Below are 27,133 nucleotides of genomic sequence, written 5' to 3'. Positions count from 1 at the left end.
CTGGGAGAGCAAACACAACCCTTCCCCCTGAAAATCCCAAGGGGTCAGGTTCAGTCTGGTAAACAACACTCCGTCCTGGCATCTTGCAGAACAGGCAGCAGAGGGGACTGGGACGGGCAGCAACAAATTGGAAGGAGGGAGGCTGAAATGCACCTGTACACCTGCCTAGTGGCCTTGAAAAGTCAGGTTGGCACCTCTCAGGGAGGAAGTGGAGGAGGAGGGGCCCAATTCCCGCCTCCAGAGTGAGCTGGAGTGAATCAGAGACCTCATCCATCCTCTCCCTCCTTCGGGGATGCTGAACCCCTGCGGGAAACGCAGAAAAGGGCCATTGCCACTTTAAATGACTCAGGAAGTGAAAACGGGCCGCCTGACGGGGACAGGGAAAGTGGAACCGGGGCGGCGCGGGGGCCGGCGGCACCGCGATCTCGCCGGGGCAGCGGGGGGCCGAGCGGGCGGCGCGGCGCAGGGGCCGACGGGGGCGCTGGGCGGCTGCGCCGGAAGTGCCCAGAACGCCGGAGGAAGCACAGCGGCCGCCAGGCTGCCGAGCCGGCGGCGAGGCCCTGTGCTCCTGGGCTGGGTGCAGACTGCTGGGAACAGGCGGCAGCGGCGCCGAGGCTGCGGGACACGGCGCGGCCAGTCTGCGGGACGGGCCCCAGGTGGAGAGGAGGACGCGAGGAGGCCGCGCCGAGGCCAGGCAGCGAGCTCTGAAGCCCGGAGACCCGGGCCGCGGCACAGCTCCCACATGGCCTCCGGAGGGGGCGCGGCCTTCGAGGAGCTGCCGCCCGACGGCACGTGTGATGAGTGCGAGCCAGACGAGGCTCCGGGAGCCGAGGAAGTGTGCCAGGAATGCGGCTTCTGCTACTGCCGCCGCCACGCGGAGGCGCACGGGCAGAAGTTCCCCAGGCACCACCTGGCCGAGTACGTCCACGGAGCCGCCCAGGCCTGGACCCCGGGAGCCCGGGGGGATGGGGCGGGAGAGGAAGAAGTCGAGGCCCAGGTAGAGAACGAGAAGGCCCTAGAAAGCGAGGCGGGGGAAGAGAGCGAGTCCGAGGAAGACTGTGAGTCCGAAGAAGAGAGTCAGACGGAGGAGGAGAGCGAAGACGAGAGTGAGGAAGACAGTGAGGAAGATAGTGAGGAAGAAATGGAGGATGAGCAAGAGAGCGAAGCAGAGGAAGACAACCAGGAGGAAGGAGAATCGGAAGCGGAGGGAGAAACTGAGGCAGAAAGCGAATTTGACCCAGAAATAGAAATGGAAGCGGAGAGAGTGGCCAAGAGGAAGTGTCCGGACCATGGGCTCGATTTGAGTACCTATTGCCAGGAAGATAAGCAGCTCATCTGTGTCCTGTGCCCAGTCATTGGGGCACATCAGGGCCACCAGCTCTCCACCCTAGACGAAGCCTTCGAAGAACTAAGAGTAAGTATTGGTCATTCAGAGCATAGGCCAGGAGGTCAGGACACCTGGGTTTCAACCCAGGGGGCCTCCCTGTGGCCACATTAACTTTCACCATGTCCCTAAAAAGCTGGTCTGTTCATCTTGTTGGGAGCAGTGATTATTGACTCTTTTTGATTGACGTCCTTTGAGAGTAAGATGAAAGTTCTGGACTCTGACCCTAGAAAAATAAATGTACAAAATCTAGTTTACAATTTCTGGAAAATTATAAGCTTCTGGTCTCCGTATCCCAGGTAAAGCATTCCTTGGGATTTTGACTCCACTTAAGCCTATTCCCACAACATCTTCATTGTTGAGACTGGTTAAGGCTCTTGACAAGGAATTGGTAAACCATGGTTTCACCAGATGGATCCAAGCAGATGGTTCCTCTATAGTGAAAAGACTCCTTAAGGTTGTGGTTTTGATGATAATTTCATGTGTGCCCCTGAGTTCCTTTTAGGTTCTTCATGTTTGGTAGTTGTTTGGAAAGGAGGGTGAGAAGGTGGAGGCAAAATTGGGATGGGAGTGGGTGTTCCCTTGTCCTCTATTTTTTTCAGGAGGGCAGGGCCTTTATCTTGAACCTTGCTGGTCCCCTAGAACAGTGTATGGAAATCTTACAAATATTAATAAATATTTATTGAATTTGCAGATGATATGCTTTTTATTTATATTGTGGATATTTACAATCGGTGAGAGACAGCTGGAGTTAACCAGGCAGGAAAGTTTGAGTGATCAGTTCATTAGTTATTGTTGTCATCATGACATCTTTTGTTTCCTGAAGCAACCTTGCAGTTGCTGGCACTGGGATAACAAATATTTTGATAATGAAAATCCCCTATATTAAGATTTTCCCTTTTTTATTGTAAAATACACACTCAAAGTGTATAAAAACATACGCACAGTCTAACAAATAACTATAAAGCAAATACTAATGTAACCTCCACCCCGATTAAGAAATAGAATATTAGGAGCAATATTGAAGCCCCATGCCCTTTTTATAATTTTCTAGTTATAACCATCTCCCTTCTCCATAGGTCACCATTATCCTGACTTTTGTGGTGATAATATCCTTGCTTATCTTTATACTTTTACCACACATTTATGTATTTCTAAACTTATTTGAACTTGACACGATTGATATTGTATTATTATCATGCATTCTTTTGGGTTTTGCTTTATTTTTTCAACATTGTGTTTCTGAGATTCTTCCAGTGAGTGGCTTGGTTTGTCCATATTCATTGTTGTATAGAATTCCATTTTATAAATATGCCACAAGTTACCTATTCTGTCAAGGGTGAACATTTGATTTCCAGATTCTGGAACTTCTAGTTATTATAAACAGTGTTGCTATAAACATTCTTGTTCATGTCTCCTGCTGCACATCCACATACATTTAAATGGAATATAAACCTAGGAGTGTGATTGTTGGGTCACACACTGTGCATATCTTCAATAATATTAGATGTTGTCAGCTATTTTCCAAAGTGGTTGTACCAATTTGCATTGCCATGAAAAGTGTAAGAGAGTTCCTTTTGCTCAGTATTTTCACCAACACTTGTTATTACAGAATTTTTAGTTTTTCAGTCATATGGATATGTAGTGGTATCTTCTTGTGGTTTAAATTTGCATTCCTCTGGTCGCTGATGACTTTGAGTATCTTTTGTATTTCTTCTTTTGTGAAGTACTCATTCAGGTCTTTTGTTCGTTTCATTTGGGTTGTCTTTTTCTCACTAATTTACAGGAGTTTTTATATTTATATTTTTGACTGTGGTTGATATGGGTTACAAATATCTTCTACCCTGTTTTTCCTTTTTCTTTTTTAAAAAATTGTACCTTGAACAGAGAAGTTCTTCATTTTAATGTAGTAGAATTTATCAACAACTTTCTTTATTATTAGTGCTTTTTGTGTCTCGTTACACTTAGTATTGATTTTTGGGTAGTGGAGGTAGGGGCTTAGTTTCATTTTTTACCCTGTACAGATGGCCAGTTGCTCTAGCAGCATATATTGAAAAGCCTATCCTTTCTGTACTGATCTGCTGTGTCACCAGTCATATATCAAGTGCCCATATGTGTATGATGTGTTTCTTGGCTCTTGTATTTTATACCATTGGTCTGTTAGTATATTCCTGTATGAGCTACATGTTTTCTCAGTTACCATAGGTTTGTAACATGTCTTAATATCTGGTAGAGCAAGTCTGTCCACTCTGTTCTTCTAGAAGAGTGTCTCAGCCAGCCTTGGCCTTTTACATTTCCTAGAATCATACCATGAAATTCTGTATTAAGAAAAAAAACAAACCTGCAGGACTTTTTTTTTTTTTTTGTATTGTATTGAAATTATAAACCAATATATGGAGAATTAATACCATTACAAAATGAAGTCTTCTGATCCATTTATTTAGGTCTTTTTATTGCCTCACAATAAAGTTTTGTAATTTTTTTTTCTGAAAGATCTTGGACATCATTCTGAAATTTATTCCTGGATACTTACAGTTTTATAGTATTGTAAAAAATGTTTTTAATTTTTGTTTTCTAATTGTATATAGGAATATGATAAACTTTCATATATTGATTTTCATGTTAAACTGTCTTACATATTCTAATAATCTGTAAATTTATTCTACACACATGATCATATTATTTGCAAGAGGGAAAGCTTTTGTATCTTTTCAGTCCTTATGCCTGTTCGTTTTTTTCTTTTTTCCCTTTGCCTTAATGCTTTGGATAGGACCTCCAGTATAATGTTGAATAGAAGGGATAGTGAATATTTGTGCCTTGTTCTTAATTGAGGGATAATTCATAACATTTCAGAAGTGTGCTAGTGGGTTTTTTTCCCACAGATATATTTAATTAGATTAAGAAAGTTCCCTTCTAGTCCCAGTTTAAGAGTTTTTCTTAATATTGAATGGATATTGAATTTTATCAAATGCTTTTTCTGCATCTGTTGCATGTTCGTGTGATTTTACTCTTTTATTAATGTGATGAATTACATTAACTGATATACTTATTAAATTAAATTTAAAAATCAGTATTATGTTCACGTTTCAAAAGCCTCTTTTTAACCTTTGGTAACCACTTTTATTAGTTTTTTGCTTATCGTTCAAGTGTTTGTTTTTTCAGATACAGGTGTGTACATATATATGGTCTTATTTCCATCCCTTCATTAGTATATTTTACAGTTAAAACAACCTAGCATTTCTGGGAGAAACTCAACTTGGTTGTGATGAAGTATCCTTATGTTTTTGAATTTAGTTTATTAATAATTTATGTAGGATTTTTTCATTCATATTTATGGGAGAAGTTAACTTGTAAATTTCCTTTCTTGTAGCGTCCTCATGAGATTTTGCTATCAAGGTTATGTTGGCTTCATAGTATGAGTCAGGAAGTGTTGCTTCTCATGTATTTTCTCTCTCTTTTAATGTTCTAGAAGTGTATTATATAAGATTGGAATATTTCTTCCTAGAATGATTGGTAGAACTGACCATGGAAGCCATCTGGATCTGAAAAGAGAGAGAGAGAGAGAATTAATTTTGTTGTTTTGTATCCAACATTGGATACATTTGTTTTGTATCCAGTCCATTGACTGTGGATTCAATTTATTTGGTGGTTATAGGTCTGTCCAGGTTATGTATTTTTCTTTAAGTCAATTTTGATAACTTACATTTTCCTAGAAGTTTGTCCATTTTGTCTAAATTTTCAAATGTACTAGTATAGATTTGTGAATCATATCCTCTTATTATCTTTTTTCATGGTGTAGCTATCCTCTTTATTCCTTTAAGAACAGTAAGCATGTTGATTTATAATCTGTCACTGATAATTCCAGTATTTGAGGACTTTATAGACCTTTCTCTGCTAGCTATTGTTTTTGTGGTGTTTTTTAGGTTTCCTTCTTTGCTTTTGTGCTTGTTATGTTCGAGCAGCTTTTCATTGCCTTGGAAAATTATTTGTGGGGATTTTCAGCCTTGGCCTGAAGCTGTAGTCTTCGAAAGAGCATTTGAGTTTGCTTCTGATAAGGCCTAAGTGTACAGCTTGTTTAGGACCCCCTTAAACTAAATTAATTGCATAAGAGATTTCTTGGAACAGATTTTCAGGAGGTGCCTGCCCAAATTTACAGCCTCTTAAAGAATTTCTTTCATCCTGTCCTGCACCCCATCCCCCCACCGCCCCGTTTTGTTCGGCTCCAAGGCATGGCTCCCCACACTCCTCTTTGGAGGGTGAGATAGCGGCAACTTTAGTTTGTCTTTACTCTAGAATTTTACTCTTTGGCAGGGGTAGGAGGGTCAAAAGTCTGTATGGAAAGGGTCTCCTTTAAATGTCCCACTCTGAGCATGCTGTAGGCTTTGCTTTCTTTTATCTTCTTTCCCCCTGCCCACCTCACTTTCTGCCTATAATCAAATGCACATCCCAGTTTCTTGTGATCGGTAAATGTACTCAGATCAATAGAGCTGTTTCCTGTACTCTGCTTATGTTAACACTGGAACAGTATTACTTAACTATAGACCTTATTAGACGTTCACCAGTTTTTCCTCTAATGATTTCTGTACCAGGGTCCTCTGGCCATATTACATTTTCTTGTTTTCGATGATCATGATAGTTTTGAGGAGTGCCAGTCAGGTATTTGGTAGACTGTCTCTCCGTTTGGATTAGTCTGATGTTTTTCTCATGGTGAAACTGGAATTGTGGGTTTTGGGGCAATATAAATTCTCTTTTATGTTTTGCTTTTTTCACTTATCAGTATGTCTTGGAAATCACTCCATAGAGGTGCCTATTTATTTATTCATTTTAGCTGCAAATACTCTAGTGAGTGTCAGTCATTAAATTCTTAATTTATGATATTGTGTTTTTCAACTCTAGAATGCCTGTTTGGTTACTTTTTTTAAAGATCCATTTCTCTTTATCTTTTGGGATCTGATTCTTGATTATATGCCACATTTTCATGATTATTCTCATCTCATAATTTTTCATTCAATACCAGACATTGTGTTTAAAAGAACTGTAGACACTAGAGTCATATTTTCCCCCCTCAGAAAGGGCATACCATTTGCTCTGTTAGGCAGCTAGGATGAAGGGCTGATCGTTTTTATTCAATAAAAATTTGAACTTGTTTAGAGCTTGTTTGTAGCTTTAATTAGTTTCATTTCACCTCTGGTTTCATATATTTTGAGGGCAGTGTACATTTACTTATTGACAAGAAAGTAGGTCTCTTGGAATATTAAAAGTGGCTTGGCATGATGATGGTGAGAGAAGAGGATCTTTGTTATACTGCATTCATCATTCATTCACCAAGTATTTATTGAGCATTGGCCAAGGGCAGGCGCTTTCTAACCATTGAGAATATAGCAAAATGGAAGAACTCCCTGCTTCTACTGGAGTATACATTGTGTTGGAAGGAAATAGAGAGCAACAAATGCTCAAATAAACATGTAATAACTTAATAAAGAAAAAATAAAACACAGTGTGGGATTAGAGAGGAACAGGAAGTATCCTAGCTCTGCCGCTTGCTTTTTGACCTTGGACAAGTTATTTAACAGTTTGGCCTTGTTTCTGTATCTCTAAAATGGGTATAAAGTTAAGAAATCAAGTAGTGTTTTGTGAGAATACAATAACTTAGTTTGTGATAACACTTTAACAATGCTTAACACATTGTAAGTGCTCTTTAAATGTTAGCTGTTGTTTTTATTATTATTAATAGGAGGAGTCTAGTTAAATGCACAAGTTCAGAGTTGAGAGGGATTTGAACAATATATGTTTTGATATCTCAGTGCCAAACCGGGCTGTGAGTGGCTAATATTGGTGGTAGAAGGCCAAATTGTTGGCGAGGGCTAGAGTAAAGCAAACTGCAGAGCGGGCCAGAATGGACAGAAAACCAGGGTAACTGTACAGCCGGAAGGGATCCGAGCAGAGGCAACGTGGAGGCTAATGCCTCAAGGACTAAGGTGAACACCTTGAAGGGATAAGTTGAACCCTAATCACTGAAGTGACTTTTAAAGTCCTACCTTTCCTCTTGTGCTGTATTTCCAGTGTGGCTCGAGAGCATTTGGTCTCCAAAGGGTCCTGTGGGTCCAGATTTGAATTGAGCCTGTGCTCCAGTTTTATCGTAGGAATATAGTTACACAGCCCGTATTATGACCTCACATCTGGTTCATAAACTCTCAGATATGCAGGTTTCTCTTATTGTAACCGTAATTTGTGGTTCTGAAAATGGGTCATTGGGTCTGACAAAGGAGCTTGATCTGGTTCATGGATATTTTCATATGAAAATTCTTAAGTTGTCAAGGGAATTTGCATTCATAGCTATATTTAATGAATCATTTTGTTCAACAGTATAAGTGCAATTACATGTATTCAGAACTCTAGACCAGTAATTTAAAAAATTATTTTGAACATAACCTACAGTAGGGGTTATGTTCAAATAACCACTATATGTAAATATAGTTTACATTGTGGTCTAGTTTACATACACACACGCACACACACATACTTTAACTCAAACGGAGCACTGTTAACCTTATTGCATATGATGTGTTCTGTTTGTATTCTATTCTGTTCAAAAAAATTTCTGGATTCTCCCAGTAAATTGATTTCATTGCACCCTAATGGGTCATGTCCTGTAGTTTGAAAAACACTTGTCTCGTTCACTCTAAGATCACCTGAAGAAAAGGTGGAGTCTTATAAAATGGCAAAGGGAGAAATGATTGGCAGAGTTCTGCAAGTACTTATAAGCATCTATGGAGTTCTTAACATGGCTTTGTTATGGACAGATCCAAAAGTTTTGAAACCACTCCCTTTGCCCTTGAGTGTGTCTTTAAGATGGGTATTTGGAAAGAAGAATGTTTGGTTAAGTGACAGAACAACTGCAGGGGCGCCCCAACGAGGGGGCTCTAGTGGCAGGGTGGTCGGGAGGGTACAGGCATATTCTCCGGACAGCTGTGACTCTGGAGGGGCTGGAGATGGGGGTATGCCGCTGCTGTGTCTTGTAATGGCCGGCGGCTCTGGCTCTGTGCTCAGCTCATAAGCAGCTCTGGCAGGGAGGCAGAAGGTTGAATGTCTGCTGTAATGTCCCTATTTATGTTTTTATTCTTGACTGAAAGAATTTGGAGTACCTTCTAATAAAACCATGAAGTGCTGTCTACACAGTGGTTCAGTCTGTGTCTTATTTATTTGTATAGAATAAGACAAAAGCTAAGACTAAGGTAAAGGGAATGATTGAAGCTGCCACAAATGGTTGATGGAAAGTTAAAGTGAGGCCTCCCGTTCTGGGATTCTCCATCTTAGTCTACTCTTCAAAATGTACTTTCTTTACCTGTAATAAGTCTGGGACGTATGCAGTGAAGAGGACAGACAGGGCCCTCGCTTTTATGGAGTTTACCCTTTAGCTGGGGAGAGAGATAAGGTAGAGTAATTTTGGATGGTAGTGTGTACTATGAAAACAATAAGTCATAGCAACGAAAGAGTGAGTGATGTGGCAGGAGGGCAGGAGGGAGTTACTTTTTGACCAGGTAGTCATGGAAGGTGTCTCTGAGCATGTGACATTAAGGCAGAGACCTGAATTATGAGATCTTGCAGAGATCTAGAGAAAACCTCCTATTGTGTTACCACTCAGTGCCTTTTGCACGAAGTCCAGTGATTCATAGCAGAGATGATCGGTTTGGTTCATAGGACTCTTCAAAAAGGAATTAGATGGCTCTTGAAGTGAGAGGAGTAGTGTAGTTCTGGCAATTGTAATGTGCTGTTAACACAGGTGAAAATACTACTCTGTGGAGGGAATGTGAGCTTATGGGGATCTCTTTGACAATAGCTCAGTTTTTCAGGGGATTCAACATTCATGGTGATGGAACTTCATTAAAGAGAGCCTAGAGGGCTTCTGCAGGGTTAAGTGGAGGGGAAGAGTCATCTAATTGTGTTCAGTTAGGGACGTGGACTCTTCCCACAATCTTTGGTATTAAAATTACAGTTTATAATCTAAGAATTAAGAAAAAGTCTGGGAGAAGAGTGGTTAAGGCAGAAAGAATGGTGAATGCAAAGGCTCTAAGGTAGAGGTGAACTTGGGGTGTTGGAGGGACAGCAGAAAGGTCACTCTGGAGTATATTGGAATGAAAGAGGAGTGGCAGGTAGGTTAAACAATAGGTTAAACAGTGTGTTTCTCACCTTGTTGCCACATTTTGGAATCACCTGTGGAGGGAGATTCTTTAGAAAATACCTGTGATTGGCCTCACCCCAGCCTTAAATCAAAATCTTTGGGGATGATCAGGTATTTTATAGAATGTCTTTCTATTGGGATTTGTCTTCTTTTCATGTTGTGGTTAGACTGGAGTTACTGTTTTTAGGAGGAAGACCACAGAATTAAGGGTACACACTATCAAGAGGATTGTTGAGGGAAAAGGTCCATACTTTCCCTGCTCTCTCCCAAGAATCCAGTGCCCTCTTTTTTCTCTTCCCCGACCTTTCAATCAGAATAGATTAATAGGTTAATAGGCATATTGTACTATTAGATGATAGATAGATACCCTGCTTTTCAGGGTAAGGTTGCTGATGCAGTAGGTGTATTATTCTTAAGCCCCTCTGGGGATAAAGGACTATGTGTCTGTGGCACCACCTTTTCTTGACCACAGTCCACAACATGGAGGTTGCCCTGCTGTCCACTGATAACACCCACCTTTTCTCTTCCCTTGCCTCGGACCCAAACTGAGAAGCCAGAGATCTGTCAGTGTCAGTGCTCAGTGTGTCTTCTGCTTGAAGTTACAGTTCAGTCTGGGATAACTAGCTCAGTTTCATGCTCCTGTTCCTGTTGTGGGTTTAATATCCAGAGCCAGGGAGTAAATCTGTTGTGCAGCAGGAAGGAGCACAGAGACTAATGGACCTCTCAGAAGAGAAGACAGAGTACAGACCAAGAAGGGGTGAAACAAAAACTTCAGTGCGGATATGTGGGGCAGAGATGAGAATCTTGTTTGTGGGTGTGTGTGCGACTATGATAGGGATCAAGCCAACATGACATTGGGGGATAAAAAAATCAATATTGATGCCCTTTTCCGATGTCAAAAATGAATCAAGGGGCTTCCCTGTTGGTGCAGTGGTTGGGAGTCCGCCTGCCGATGCAGGGGACACGGGTTCGTGCCCCGGTCCGGGAAGATCCCACATGCCGCGGAGCAGCTGGGCCCGTGAGCCGTGGCCGCTGAGCCTGCGCGTCCAGAGCCTGTGCTCTGCAACGGGAGAGGCCACAACAGTGAGAAGCCCGCGTATCGCAAAAAAAAAGAGTCAAGAATGAAAAAAAATGAAACCAACCAAGCAAAATCTTCCCGATACTCTAAGTGCTCAGTCTATAATTTATGGCAAGTAACCATATAGGCAATGACTGATGTATATTGTGGTGTGCTAAATTATTCTTGTCGAACATTTAATTATAAATTAAGCTCACTTCAAATGTATTTAGCTAGTTTCTGATCGGGTAGCAGAGCAATCTGCTTTTAACTTCAACAGGATATTAGAGAAAGCATTATACTACATCCAAACTGTAGCATATAGTTAGCTTTTTTGTCAAAAACTGGTGTTTTTAAGTTAATTTTATTTATGTGAATAATTTTTGGGCACTTAAGGTGTGCTACATGACGGATATTGATAAAGAAAGATGCCTGACATCAGGAAGCTTATAGTCTTTTTACATGCTTATTTGCGTATAAATACTAGAAGAGAGGTACAGATAGTATGTCGTGGGGACTCAGAGAAAAGAGAAGTTATTTTCAGCTGGAGACGTGGAATCAGGAAAGATTTCTTAGAGGAAGTGGTATTTGAGGTGGACCTTCAAAGATGGATAGGATTTTACTAGGTAGATATGACTAGAGTGTTAGGCAGCTGTCCTCTGTGTTCCCATAGCAACAGCCTGTACTATTATAGCATTAAATACAGTATACTACATCAATATTATTTCTTCCCACCATGTCTCTGTCTTGCGTGGGTCATAAACTCTTCTTCTAGGGTTAGGACTGTATGTTACACATCTTTGTGTTCCCAGCACCTAGCACAGTGCCTGTTGGAGAATAGATATACATGAAATATTTGGTAAATGTATGATATGAAGTATAATAATCTCACATAGTCACAGGGCATCAATGAAGAACTGAAAGAGAGAGTGTTGCATAGTGATTTACTATATCAGTGTTTACATTAAGTTTAACTGCATCTGAAATAATGAAATAATTTGGAAAAATCCAAAATAACAGCTCAAACAAGGTGGATGTTTTATTTTCTCTTGTATAGAAGGATGTAGGCAGCCCAAAGCTGGTATAAAGGAACCATGCAGTTATTAGGAATCTAGGCTCTTTCTACCTCTGCTCTGCTATCCTTAGGGTATGGTTCTTGTCATGGACCAAGATGACTCCTGGAGGTCCAGCCAGTACATCTGAGTTCCAGGAGAGCAGGCACGGGAAAGTGAAGATGGGAACACCCCTTTATTTTAAGAGAACCCTCCAGAAGTTGCACGCATTGCTGCTTATGTTTCATTGGCTGGAGTTCAGTCCCATGGCCTTATCTAGTTGCAAGGGAGGATGGGAAACAGTCTTCTCTTCAGGCCATGGTGTGTCCAGCTAAAACTGGAGTCTCTTACTAAGGAAGAATGGGAGAATGAATATGAAAGACCAAGCAGTCTTGCCTTAATTGGCTTTGCAGTCTATGGGTTTGAATCCTGGCTCTGCTACTTATTACCTGTGTCATGTTGGAGAATTCACTCAGTCTCTCTGAATCTTGGTTTCCTCATCTGTAACATGGGCATAATAATTATTTCTCCTTTTTGGGTTGTAGTGAAGAACAAACAAGATGATACATGTAAAGAGCTTAGCACAGTGCCTGGAATATAATAATCCCTCAGCAATTAGTGACTCTTACTCTTATTATCCTTACAGAGTCAACTAAGGTTCTATTCTGCGTTCAATTCCAGACCAGGTAGTCTGGCAGAAGTAGAAGTTCGGACACCAAGTTTCTTCTGGTGAACGCTGTTCAGCCCCCTCTCCTTCTGTTCCTTCTGACTGCTCTATGCTGGTGGGTAGATAGGCTGGTGAAAAACTTGTCTTCAGAGAAGAGGCTCCTGTATATTTCAGTGTCCTGCTGGTGCCATGTGCACTAGCTAACCAAAACACAGCTGGTATGTCTAATTTTAGGTTCACAAGTCTTGCTGGTTGTCCTCTTTAAATTCTGTTTTACATTCTGAACTGTAGGAAATTTTTATAGAAGTGGAGAGGAGGCAGGGGCAGTACACCCTTTATTTTCTAGTTAGAAAATAGCCTCTGTTTTCTTTCCAGTAGGCAGTCGTGGGGGAAAGAGGTTAGAGGCACCCCTACTGTTCTCCACTCTGTTCTTTGGGTCTCTGTGAACCCTGGCAGGGTAACCTGTGTTGAGTGAAAGACTCTGACTTCATGTGTGTGAAGAATGGAAATGCTAGCCTTTAGCTGAGGTTATAAAACTAAGAGAGTCTAGAAACTCTTATCTGCTGTTGAATTTTGAGGCTCTTTCCCGAGATTAGAATAATAATAATAATAATTATTAAGTGGCTTTAGGTCAGGTGCTTTTCACCTCATTATTTCAGTTGATCTCAATGTAACTCCCACAATAACCTGTATTATTCTGATTCTCATTTTACAGATGAGAAAACTGATACTCAACGAGGTTGAGCTTTGTGGAAGTTCACCTAGTTTATAAGTGGAAGGATTAGGATTTGAATCCAGGTCTAACCCCAAAGGACATTTTCATTCACCCATCCCATTTAGCCTCTACTCTTAATTATTCCCACTTACATTTAACCTTTCTAAGTTGTACTGACGCAATCTCCTGATGTTTATTATCTCTGTGAAGGTATTTAGTAGATACTTTATGAATATTCTAATCAGACTATTAAAACTATTCTTTCCCAGACTTCCCTGGTGGCGCAGTGGTTTAGAGTCCGCCTGCCGATGCAGGGGACATGGGTTCGTGCCCCGGTCCGGGAGGATCCCATGTGCCGCGGAGTGGCTGCGCCCGTGAGCCATGGCCGCTGAGCCTGCGCGTCCGGAGCCTGTTGCTCCGCAGCGGGAGAGGCCACAACAGTGAGAGGCCCGCGTACCACAAAAAACAAACAAACAAAACAAAAAACAAAAACAAACAAAAAAACTATTCTTTCCCTTCCATCTGGATTTTTCTTCCTAGATATTTTACAGAGTATTTTGATTGTATCAGATTGTTTTGTTCATTTTTTTCCATTCAGCACTTCTCTAGCTCAGTACTTGATACTTAGCAGTCAGTCACTCAATAGACTTAATCACTTAATAATAACAATAACAACAATGATAACTAAAATTTATTGAGAACTTAGTAGGTACCTGGTTCTGTGCTATAAACTTCCTACATATTATGTCATTTATTTTTTACCACAATTTTTTGAGGTACAGTTTCGTTAAGATATTTTTCTATGTTGTTTGAAATTAGTGGCGTGGTGTTTTTTTCCTTTGATCTATTCACTCAGTCAGGTGGAGTATTTGGGGCTATAGGGAATTTAACAGTGAACAATTCTAAGTACTGGTCTCATGGAGCTTTTGTTGTAAGAGCAAAACAGACACAAGCAAGTTAAACAGTAAATAACATTTTAAATAATGATAAATGCCATGAATAACAAACTAGGGGAAGGAGAAAGAGAGTGACTGGAATGAGGAATGAGAGAGAGGCTGTTTAAGGATCTCACAAGGACTAGGTATAGTTAGAGCCAGTGGTGGGAAGATCTGGTGGCATAGTGATCTGAATGGAGGAAGTAAGCGAGTGTAGAAGCACTGAGATGGAACAAGCTTACTGAGGATAAAAAAGATGGCTGGAGGATAATGAGTCAGGGTTCCAGGTAGCAGGTATTAGATGAGGTCAGACTGTCAAGTAGGCCATGGTAAAGATACTGGATTTCCTTCTGAGTAGCCATAGACTGTTTAAGCAGGAGAATGAGTGATCTGATTCACGTTCTTAAAATTTCCCTCTGGTGCCTGTGTGGGGAATGGAGTGTAGGGTAGGCGAGTGGGAGTGGTGTTGCTCCTTGGATTAGGACCAAACAGGGAATAGTGGAGATGGTGAAGAGTAGTTGGACTTGGCCTGTGTTTTAGAGTTAGGTCTGAAAAGACTTGGGGGTAGGTTTGCTCAGGCCCCCAAAATATTTTGGATCTAAGCAACTATATAAGGTGGTTGCCTAACATAGGAGTGGATTTGGAATTGGAAAATCAAGTCATGTGAAGAAGATGGTAAAGAATTTTTGGACATGGCGTGGTGAAACTAAAATTTTATGGCGTACTAAAATTCAGTTTCATTTCCTTTTGTCAGGGCTTTGCTTTCTGATTGGATTCCTTAGGAGGACTTCTTACATATTCTATCTCCCAGTCCTTTTCCACTGTTTCTCCCAAAAAAACCTTTTTGTGAAAATGATAGAAAGTTGGATTGATTTTTTTTTTTTAAGCATGGTAGCAACACAAGGCTAGTGGGATAGGAAAAAACCAAAATACGCAGCCAGTATTCTTTCTGAACTCAGATCTTCTGATTCTTTATAATACAGAATTCGATATTTAGGAACCAGTTCAGGATATTAAGTGATTTACACTTACATTTCTACTGACACATGACTTTTCTTTTGGTGCCCAGCTTGTTATTGGCATTAGACTAGACTGACTCCCATGAAAGTACAGAGACTGGTTGTCAAGATCTTATTCTGATGTCCCTTTTACCTACCATATTCCACTTTTGTTTCTGCCTCTTGCCCATTTTCAAAGAATGTTTGCATTAGAATGAGCTGTATTATTTCTGTGTTTTGGAGTGAATGGATGGACATGTGTTTATGAGGTATTCTGAACCCCTTTGAAGAAAGACATGCCAACTTCCTTGGTGTTCAAACACAAGGACCCTTAGAGACAGAAAACTTTCAGAGGGAGTTCTTGCAGGGGTAGCAACTTCAAATGTCTACAGGGACCAGAAAGGTAATGTAAATGAGAGAAGCCAGCCAGGGTAACTATGGCAAACTGGAGGGAGCTTGCCTTGCCTAAAGCGGGTAGTTGCTACTCGGCTTCAGCCAGTTGCTGCTATGTGGGAGAGGGAGCCCAGTACAGTCATACCTTTCAGATTTTTAGAAGAAGCTGGAAATCTTTATTATATCGTATCTCCTGGTTTTTAAATGTTGACAATGAATTTAAAATTCCTAGTATGCTGTGTGGGACAACACTCTAAAAACACAACAAAACCAAAGTTGTGTAGGCTGCAGCCTGCAAATCTGTAGGTTCTGATTTGGCCCATTTTCCTCATTTACAGGTTGAGAAACAGAAACTCAGAGATGTAAAATGACTTTTCCAAGCTCATATAGCAATTAGTAGGAATGGAGCCTGAGTCTCCTTTCTCTTTATGCAATGCCCTTTACACTAGGAAAGTTAAACTTTTGGGGGACTTTGGGGAGCGCTCAAGTCCCTTTTCATAGAAAAGTGCATGTACATTGCAAATTTTGTGTACAGCTTTGGGGATTTCAAACTCCCGGAAATAGATACATGAATACTAGGTAGAGAACCCTTTCTTATACCTTTGGTTCATGTTTGCATGCAAAAGGAACAGTGCCCCAGTATTTATACTTAGGCAAACTCATGGAGAGAGACACTCGAAGCAGAAGCCCTAGATCTGTCCTCTCTTCCTCCCTCCCTTCCTTTTTGTATATTAAATCTTAATTAGATAATAGGAATAAATTTATGTAAGTCTAAGACTCTTCCTACTACTATTCCCACTACTAGTCCTTCCAGTCATTGCTTTCTAGTCTTTTACATACATATGTATCACCCATAAAAATGAATAGTTTTATGCTTTTTAAATAAATGATATAGTATGCATTGTTTTGCAACTTTTAAAAAATTCAGCGTTGTGTCTCATTCTTTTTATTTGCTATATCAGATCCCATTTGTTAATTCCATAGTTTATTTGGCCACCCACTATTGATGGATGTTTAGGATGTTTCCCATTTTTCAGTATTACAAGCAGTGCTGCCATAAATATTGTTTTTCATACCTCCCTGGCCCATGTTAGTGCTTCTCAAGGGGAGAAAGTGAAAAATGGACTTGCTAGGCATGTGATTTCAAAGTAGCTTTATTATATTATATCAGCAACATATGAAAATCCCCAGCCTGCCCAAAGTCTCTCATCACTCGGTATTATCAAATCAAAACTTTTTTTTTCAATGTGATGGATAAGAAATGATATGATAATTACAAGTAAGTTAGACCATCTTTTACATCTTTTCATATGTGTGTTAGCCGTTTCACATTTCTGTTATGTTCATATCCTTTGTTGGGATTTTTTTTATGCTTATTTGGCTTTTTCTTATTTACAGGAATCCCTTATGTATTTTCGCATTATTCTTGATACCAACCTCTTCTCTTGTATATGTTATAAATCTTTTTCATTTAGATCTTTTTGATCCTGGTTTTGCTACTGACTAGCTCTGTGATTTGGTGGACATCATTTGACTTCCACAGAACCATTTCTCTCTATTGTACAGTGTGAATACACTACCTTTTAGTTATTGTGTTACTGTGTAATGCTAGTTAAACAGTGTATGGGCTCTGTGATTTGGGGGTTTCTCATTTGATTTTCACCAGCCATTTTTCCCAGCTGTAAAGTGAGAATTTTTGGTTTATTGTGAAATGCCAATGAAAGAGCATATGAAAGTGCCTTGGAGAATAAAGAATACCTTCAAATGTAGGCATTTTGTCCTTTCTTTGGCTTTATTATGATTCATCGCTAGGAGTTGGCTTTTATGAAGCATCCCCCATCTCCATAGATGGATCAAACTTTAAGGGGTGTTACAGAACATAGCGCTTGTCTTGTTTTAATCTACACTCTTCTTGGGGGAGGAAAGAGGTACATAAACAAGATAGGCTCACATTGAGCTCCTGTGTTCTTGGAATGCATTGTGTGGAATGGAGGTGAGGAAGAGCGGTATCAAGCGAATCTCACTTCTTCACTCACAGTGCTTCCCCCAGGGACTGACATAGCATAATCTGGCCATTTATGGAACCAAATGTCTACAAGGTTAGAATTCGTCTAACTTCTCAATTAGAACACAGGTTTCAGAGGCAACTCTTCCATTCCACCACAGTAGGGAACTTTGAAAGTATTGTCTATTCCAGTTACCTTTTGACTGATGACTGCCCTCTGCAAACAAATACTTAACTAAAACATGATACTACCCGATGGTTTGGGGCCACTCATACTCAAATACCACCTTAGACCTGGACAGCTCTGTGCCCCTGCCCTATGCTTTTGAGGGTCTTTCCTTTGGCCATGGCTGCCCCCTTCTAGACCGCTCTCCAAGTATCCAGGACCCAAGAATTACCTGATGAAATGTCCTGACCCTGCGTGCAGGGCCTGCAGAGGCTCTTTCTGAGCCCATCCTCCCAAAGGTGGACCAAACCATTAGACCCCGCCCCTGATATGCGCATTTGTAGGACCCAGGTGTGGCCAAGGCGACTGTTTGAGAGAGATGTGCCCAGAGCTTGGGTGTATTTGCTTGAACATCTGTGTACAATGCTCCTTGAGGTGCAGGAAGGGACTGGGGTGTGCGAAAAGAAAGGAAGTGGCTTTGGGGCCAGGGTTGTCCATTTGTACTCTTACCCAGCTCTGCCGCTGTCAGAGGAGGGTCTGCCCAGAGGACCCTCTCCCTTCTGACCAACTGCTTATTTGGTGGGGGAGGGGTTAAAAAAGCTATTGGGGAAGGTTTGTTCACCACCCGTTTAGAGGCTGGCTCAATACAGACCCCAATTATCTCTGAGAATATTCTCAAAGAGAGAGGGGTGGGGAGGTAGTATGGGTGAATTTCCTGAAGGAAGAGTCTCTGTGCCTCTCCTCTGTCACTCCCCTGGGTAGGCAGTGCTGCGGATGCTTTGTAAAAAGGAGGAAGGATTCTGCTGACACACTGTTTTTATGAAAGAAGGCTAAGGGTTCCCTTATCTCTCCACACAAGGCACATCTGCCTGCAAACAGGCTGTCTGCTTCTTAGGGATTCCTTCGTCGTCCTGTTTCTCTTCTGAATGTATTAAGACACAGTTTGGTGCATTCCTTTCTGTTCTCTAGAGCCAGGGGGAAAGTCATAATATATCAAAGGCTCTTGCTGAAGAGCTTAAAATGGGTGCTGGCAGCTGGGATGTGGGGGAAAAGAGTTTTCCAGGGACAAGTGACCTGCTTGTTCCAGCCAATGAGAAGCAGGTTAGAGGAATGATATCACCAGACAGTCTTTATTGTCTGATCATCTCATAAAAGCAGGATTGTGTCTGGCAATTTAACCCTTTTTTAGGTACTTTGGGTCTCATGCACTCCCCTGGTGTGTGACCTCCAGATTCCTTTTCCCACCTGTCTGCTGTGAGACCAGAGATGAAAGATTTAGATTGGTGAAGAAATTTGGAAAGTTGTCATCATTTTAAAAGTAAAACTAAAAATACAAATTATTAAAATTTAGAACCACAGTTAGGATGGGAATGTCAGCTAAGCTGTGTTTGGAGAGCACATCTAAAGCAGATATCGGTCTTAGGTTACATCAGACTTTTACTGTGTAGACTTGGGAGAGAAAGGAGGTTAGAGGGGAAAAAAGGATTTAGGCTTTAGTCTGTTTTAATCTATATGATGGAGTCTTACTAAGTAGGTCCTGTTTTGGAGGAATTGGAATTTTCCCCCCAAATTTGGAAACTATCACTGATTCTGAGGCCAATTTTGAAGAACAGACATTTGTAGTACTTGTTTATATTGTACTTATTTATTGTCCCATACCCATAAAAATGACAAGTCATTTTACTTACTCATACCTCCTTTCCAACACTAGTAAAATGAGAGTGATTATCCTATCCTATCCCCAAGGAGTTGAGATAAGAAAATAAACTAATGCATGTGACTTTACATTGTGCTACATACATGTATTATTATAAGGGCATACATTGTGCTACACACATGTATTATTATAAGGGCATTCATATCTTAAGATTACATATTCATTCATTTGTTTGTTCAGCAGACTTTTTTGAACACCTTCTTGATGCTGAACACAGAGGTAAAAAGTGTAGTTCTTACCTTTAAGGAATTTAAAATATTGTGAGGGAGACAGACAGTAATAATAAATATGTCTCGTATATCTATTGTCTTTAGCATGTGCCAGGCCCTGTTCCAAGTACCTTGATGTATATGAGCTCATGTTGTCTTTCTACAACCCTATGAAATGGGTACTATTATTAGCTTCATACTATAAGGAAATTGAGGCGCTGAGAGGCTAAGTGACTTGCCTGAGGTCACACAGATCTAGTGGTAGATTTGGGACTTGAATCCAGGCAGTGTGGCTTTAGTCTGTGCTTTAAATCTGTGCTGACCGGTACAGTAGTCACTAGCCATAGATGGCTTTGGTGCACTTGAAATGTGGTAAGTCCAAATTGAATTGGGCTGTAAGTGTGAAATACACACTAGATTTCAAACATCTAGTATGAAAAAAATGTATAAAATACCTCATGTTGAAATTACATGTTGCAATGATAATATTTTGGATATACTGAGTTAAGTAAAATGTATTCAAATTAATTTCCTTTTATTTTTGTGACTACTCAAAAACTTAAAATTATATATGTGGCTTGCATTTGTGGCTTACATTATATTTCTGTTGGATTTTGCTAGTCTAAATCATTATAATGCAGTAATAACAACAATATAATAGGTGACATTTATTGAGCACTTACTGTGTGCCACATAGTGTGCTAACGCCTTTACAAATAGCATTTCAATTAAGCTTCAAAATAACCCTTTTTATAATCCCCATTTTATCGAAGAGGGAGAAGTTTTCAAGAAAGTCAGTATTTGCCTGAGGTTAGTCAACTCGTTAATGCCGACCCCAAATTTGAAACCTTATATTTCTGACTCAAAAACCTGTATTCAACTGAATACACTGAAATACCATTTCCAATTAGGGTTAAATCTTGGGGAATTTTCTTTGTTTTTATTTTTGTGAGAATATTTAATATTGCATACTTCTGTATTTGTGATGTAGAAGTTTAAAATAAAAATCACTTGGTCATAAAATAGACATCCCAGATAGAAATCTCTTTTGCAAAGCCTCAGCCCTCTGTGAATACTGGTGCAGTTGAGCCCTGAGATGAAGCAGTGAGTCAGCCTGTACAAATTGCATTTAATTTTCGTTCCAATTGTTCTCTCAGGTCACTGGGCAATTTATGTCCTGACCCTCTTTGTCCATAGAGAAGAGGAAGAGGGGCAACACATCTTTTCTTAGTCGTTTAGTCCTCTCGGGTGATAAGAAGAAATTGCCTTCCGTTTCATTGTCCCATGAAATGCTGTTTGTGTTCGAGAGAGCAACAAAATGCTGTCTAATGACCCCTGACTTTTCTTTCTTCTAGAGCAAAGATTCAGGCGGACTGAAGGCGGCTATGATAGAGTTGGTGGAAAGGTTAAAGTTCAAGAGCTCAGACCCTAAAGTAAGTATTGTTTTGGAATTAATTGGATATTGGTACCCCAAGTATTTCATTCTCCTTGAGCCAAATTCGAGGGATGTTAATGATGATCTATCTGAACATTGCATCAAGATCTAATTAAGCCTACCCATCAAAAGCCATGTTCTAACATGCCTGAAGATAAGTCATCTATTTTTCCCCTTCTCTATTTTATGATTTACAACACATAATCGTTCATTGTTTTCTCTGAACTGCAGACAAGTGCATTTTTAATCTTCTTTTACCGGGCCTTTGAGACTACTGGCCTCTGTGTCCATTAAATCCAACCAAAGGCATCAGAGATACCATCAGCTTAATGCTGGGGACTGGAACAAGCTCAGGCCTATCCAGTTGGTGTTCAGTACTAGCGTCTTGTCACTCCCCCACTTAACGGGAGCCAGCTGCCACTGTGAATACTTTTGCCCTCATGAGCTGGAGTCTGGTCTGGGAAATGGTTTAAGCTTCCCAGCTTTCTTCGCAAGATGTTGGGGGCTGTAGGATTGATATTCTGGGAGACGCCATACCAGGGTTGTGGGTGGACTGGGAACTGAACGTGCCAGAGGGATTATGACTAATGTAGCCTCCCTTCTCCTACTCAGACGTTTGCTGTGGCACTACCCGGTACTGGTGCCAGCTGGCTTTGCCTGAGAGGCAAAGCCTTTCACAATTAAATAGGGAAAGGAGCGTGATTTTATTTGGCTTTTTATACTGTCTTTTTTTAATTAAAAAATTTTATAAGGGGAATAAGACTAGCATTTCTTGAGCACCTAATAAGAGCCGGGCACTGTGCTAGGAGCCATACATACCTTTTAAAAAAATTGTGGTAAAATATACATAATGAAATTTCCCATTGGAACCACTTTTAATTGTGCAGCTCAGCAGCCTTAAGCACATTCACACTGTTGTGCAGCATCACCACCATCCATCTCCAGAACTCTTTCCATCATCCCAAACTGAAACTGCACCCATTAAGCACTAACTTGTTATTCTCCCTCTCCTCTTACACACTTGTGATCGTTGCAATAACCTTGTAAATTAGCTTTTATTTCCCATTTTATTGATAAGAACACATTGGGGTAACTTTTGTCGATTTTCTTAGCTCAAAGTAGAAAGACCCCCCTCCCTCAAAACCACTTATATGAAAGTAGTTTTCCTTTAGTAAAGATGAACCAATTAATTATTAAAGATAACAGAAAGCTTTTTTTACCGAGTTTCTCTGGTTTCTGGGACAACAGCTATCCTGAAGGAGACAACTGTATTTCCTCTTTCTGCCACACCCACATGCTTCTAGACAGTGAAGAGCAAGAGAATGTGTACAGATTACACTGAGTGGCTTCTGTGCATGATGATAATACAGGTAAAGTGCTTTGGGAACCTTTATGAATGCATATAGTGCTTCTGATGGGAAACTTGCCAGAGCTGAAAGAATTGAGTAGTCCCCATGAGAGCAACCCGTGGAAACCTCAGGATTTTCCTACGATGCATCATAAGCTAAAGGATATTTGTTAGGACCTCACTTGATCTTGGATATGTTTATACACACTCACCTTTCTTTCATCTTCTCTTTGTCTTTCCCTGGATAATTTCCCACTAATCTATTTTATTTTCAAGCCGCTTTCTAGCCTAACATATGTGTATGCCATTTTTACCTGGAGCCAGCTTGAAGAAGGACCATCATAATTGCAGGATGACTGTTAGATCACAAATAGGGGATGAAAAATGGGACACTTAAATACATAATTTCTGCAACAAAGAAAATTTTCCCAGAAACAAATTGGTGTCTTCCAAAAGAACTCATTAAGTTTTTAGTCTGTTCTGTTTTCCCTCCAAACCCCACCATCCTTTTCTTAAGTTGGCTTATTTAAGAAGAGCAGAATCTCCTAGGCTTTATGACCTGTCATCTTCTGGCACAGCAGCTTTACATAGAAGCACTGACTGAGTCATGGAGCCCCGAACACTCTCTCTGCCTCACTTCCTCTAGAATTCCCTAAAGCCTCACAAAGCTGGATTAGTCCAGACACTGAGGTCTACTGGGGACTGAGTTAATTTTTACCTCTCAGTTTTGCCAGAGAGGAGTGGAAGATGCCTAGATTAACCTTTTATTAAATTATAAAATAATATATGCTTATAGATTAAAAATACAGCTATCCGTAAAGGAAAAATAAAAAAATACAGCTATAAATAAAAATAATAAATAATAAAAAAATACAGCTATCCATAAAGGAAAAGGAAAATGGATTTCCCTTAAATTAACCACTATTTACAGCTTAGTGTGTAACCTCCTAGACATTTTTTCACATGGAAATACGCTTCGAAGATATATTACAAAAATTATACCATAGCTGTGGTTTTATCACACAGAATATCTTAAACATTCTTCTATGTCAGTAATATAGACTTCTTAATGAGATGCCTCATTTTGTCCAAAATATTTGTCAGAAATCCTCTTTTCTTCAGAGCAATGGTTCTTAAACTTCAGTGTTCATGAAAATCGCCTGGGGGACTTACTAAAATACAGAGTGCTGGACCCACCCCCAGAGTTTCTGATTCAGTGTGTCTGGGGGAACTAGAAACTGTGCTGGACCTTGGTTATTTTCCTGCCATCTTGTGTTTTGGTTTTCTTCGTTCTTTCAGCAAATAGCCAGAAGAGCCCTTGTAAGTCCAAATGATTTCAACCTTGAAAAAAGTGAAATACATAAAATTCCAGGCTTAGAAAACAAATAAATTGAGCTGAGGGAGCAAAGGAGTAAGAGAGGGGAAGGGAGGTAAACTGAGTCATCAGCTTGGGCTCCCTGAGAGGACAGGGTTCCTTTAAACAGCTATGGCCAGCAGAGAAGTAGCAAAGCCAAAAAAAGGGAAAGGAGTCCTGGTCAGGAATTAGGAGGATGATCAAGGCCATCGCCATGGTCCAGGAGTGGGCTGAGTTCTCAAACCAGAGGAACAGCAGGAGACATCAAATCCCAGCTACTAGGGGTGAGCCCAAGGATGGGTATGAGAGCCAGAGATGGTTGCTAAATAAGGCACAGGTCCAGATGAAGTGGTGTGCGTGCATGTTGCTGTGGTGAGCCCTGTTTTAAAGGGGGCAGACCTCCAGGGATCCAGAACTTGTATACAGTGGAAAGAAATTATTTTTAATAACAGTCTTTATTTTGTTTAATTGGAAGTGGTCTATTAAATAATCCTAATGCGTTTGACTTGATCCAGTTTGCAAACTTTTTTTGGCAGCCAAACTTTTCAGAAACATCTGTTGCACAAAGCAGCATTTTAGTCGCTAGATTTCTTATATTTATGCTAGACTTTGGGGAAATTAAAAGATGTAGTTAATCAGGGGTATGTATGTGTGTATATGTCCGGACTAGATTTTTAGGAAATTTAGAGCATCTGAGTTCTTTACAGCTTTCCTTTGTAGTGACTATGCAATCATCTTTCATAGTTTACCCAGAGGAAACTGAAACTTAGAAAACACATTGATTTCCTTCCTTTCCTTCCCCATGCTCAGTCTCCCAGAAAGTATTGAACTAAAGTATAAGATGCTAAGCTCAATCTAACTAACCTCTCATTATTCAGTTAATAATAGCTATTTTCTCTATGATATATTGATTGCTTTTCTTTCCATGTAAGGTGCACCATTCACTGTTTCCTATAGCTGGTGTGTGCTTGAAACAAACAGTTTAAACCATGTTTGTGTATCTCAAATTCATATTAATTTAATAAGTTATTCTCAAAAAAGCATCTTAAACTCGAGCCAAGTGGTTCACATTATTCTCTGTGACTGGAGTGGGATTAAACATAGGATCTAATCATACTAAGATTGTCTAAAATATAATCAGGTTCTTTTCCTTATTTTTTTTCGATTTCTACAGGTATTCTTATTGAAGTATGAAACCAAAGAACTGTCTAGCAACATGAAATTAGTTAAATAGAACTGAGGATTGTTTTCTTATTTTATTTTTATTTAGCATTTACAGAGCATTTTATAATTGCAAGAGGACCTTACAGACCTTTCTAATAGCTGATATCACTGACATGGAACATAGCCCAGTCCTCCACTCCAGTGCTAATCAGACTATTGTTAAAATGATAGGTTTTGCATGTACAAATAGTAATGGATATAAGCAAAACCTAACTTGAATTCTTGGTGTTAGTGTCCTGTTATTCACCTGGGTCAAGTCAGGCCTTGTGTTGGTCCTTGTCCTGCCTCAAGATAGAAGTATTCACTGGGGCAGTATTTATTCATCCATCTAAAGGAGAGAATTGAGATGCCTCAGTTATGAAGTTGGTTCATTCAAAAGTGTTTCTTTGGTTGGAAGGTTATTAGAATTACTGACCTGTTTCTTTTCATTTATTTATTTATTTATTTGGCTGCATCAGGTCTTCGTTGCGGCATGAGGGATCTTTCGTTGTGGCACTCATTGTGGCACTCGTTGCGGCACTTGTTGCGGCGTGTGGTCTTCTCTCTAATTGTGGTGTGCAGCTTTTCTCTTCTCTAGTTGTGGTGCGGGCTCCAGAGTACGTGGCTCTGTAGTTTGTGGCAGGTGGCTTCTCTAGTTGAGGCGTGTGAGCTCAGTAGTTGTGGCGCATGGGCTTAGTTGCCCCATGGCATGTGGGATCTTAGTTCCCCAACCAGGGATCAAACCCACGTCCCCTGCATTGGAAGGAGGATTCTTTACCATTGGATCACCAGGGAAGTCCCTGTTGACCTATTTCTTCACTTTACATAAAAAAGAAGTAATCTTGGAGGACATGAATTGTGTTTATCTCTGTATCCTCAAGCCCTGCTAGCGTGGTACCTAGTAATAGATATGCATTATCTATTACAGCAACCATATGAAAAATATCATTTGCCCTGTTTTATGGATACGCAATCCAAGACTTGCAGGGATTAAACAACTTGCTAGTAAGTGGTGGGAAGAGGACTGGACTTCAGATTCATCTTCCTTCATGTTATTCACCCCCACACTGTTGTTGAACCCATGGGTAAGTTGATATTTATACATAGCCTGTCATCCCTAGCAATATGACTCTTCACTAACTATTTTTCCCTCGCACCCTTCTTTTACCTCCCTTACTGGATCCTGCAGCCACAGCTTCCCACAATTCTAGAGTCCCAGGACTGGAGAAAATATGGGGAGATGACAAAGGATCCATGACAGCCCCAGAGCATTTAGCCCTGGCCAAATGGAGAACTAAGGCAAGTGCTTCAGTAGTTTCCCCTTATGTATGAAGGACACCAAATGGGAAAAATACCAGTGCTTTCTCAGGTCCAGTCTAGGCTCTGAGGCATGGAAATCACCCAGAAGCAAATGTGACCTCTTTTCATCCTCTGTAGACACTTGGGCAGCAGGAAGAGGAGAAGCCAGCTCTTTGCCCTCCTTCACCATCTCCCTGCCTTTATCAAAACGAAACGATTTCTCCTTTTCCCATCCCCCAGTTACAAAAGTGATACATGTTCTTCGTAGAAAAATGTAGAAAATACAGACAACTATAATGTAGAAAGAAGAAATCAGCCAGTCTTCTGCTACCTGCAGTAGTTTGTAAACTTTCAGTACTTTTTTCTAAAATTGAGGATTCTTGAGCCTCACTCAGAACATCTAATTTGGTAGTTCTGAGTTCTGCTTTTTTAGTGTGCAGCCTGGTACACATGGTCAGTACTCCATACTTCGAAACACAGCAGTGAGAAAGCTGATTAATATTATGGTGCTTTGCCTTTCAGATAGAAGAGTCCTATTATTCTGTATATAATTGACCTTTGAACAACATGGTTTGAACTGCACGGGTCCACTTACATGAGGATTTTTTTTCAATAGTAAATACTATAGGGGCTTCCCTAGTGGCGCAGTGGTTGAGAGTCCGCCTGCCGATGCAGGGGACGCGGGTTCGTGCCCCGGTCCGGGAAGATCCCACATGCCGTGGAGCAGCTGGGCCCGTGAGCTGAGCCTGCACCTCCAGAGTCTGTGCTCCGCAACGGGAGAGGCCACAACAGTGAGAGGCCCGCGTACCGCAAAAAAAAAAAAAAAAAAAAAAAAAAAAGGTAAATACTATAGTATCGAAACTACATGATCTGCAGTTGGTTGAATCTGTGGATGCAGAACCCAGAACTGCGGGTCTGGAGGAATCCCATAACGGAGGGCTGACTCTTAGTCATACAAGGACTTTCAACTGCATAGAGGGTCAGCAGGCTGGCTCCCCAACCCCAGTGTTGTTC

General features: G+C 40.7%; 1 protein-coding gene across 3 annotated transcripts in view; it reads left to right on the top strand.

The window, feature by feature from the left end:
- The first annotated feature begins 522 nt into the window (after positions 1-522).
- Positions 523-27,133, top strand: part of TRIM44 (tripartite motif containing 44) — a 112,894-nt gene continuing 86,283 nt past the window's right edge. For all 3 annotated transcript variants that reach the window (XM_060159396.1, XM_060159395.1, XM_060159393.1), the window contains exons 1-2: positions 523-1,414; positions 20,836-20,913. In XM_060159396.1, the coding sequence (XP_060015379.1) occupies positions 743-1,414; positions 20,836-20,913 (750 nt within the window). In that variant the 5' untranslated portion in view covers positions 523-742. The remainder of the gene's footprint in view (positions 1,415-20,835; positions 20,914-27,133) is intronic.

The sequence above is a fragment of the Lagenorhynchus albirostris genome, chromosome 9 (genome assembly GCF_949774975.1).
Source record: "Lagenorhynchus albirostris chromosome 9, mLagAlb1.1, whole genome shotgun sequence".
Taxonomy (NCBI): Eukaryota; Metazoa; Chordata; class Mammalia; order Artiodactyla; family Delphinidae; genus Lagenorhynchus; species Lagenorhynchus albirostris.
Note: the sequence above shows the minus strand (reverse complement) of the source record. Positions and strands in the feature narration are given on the sequence as shown.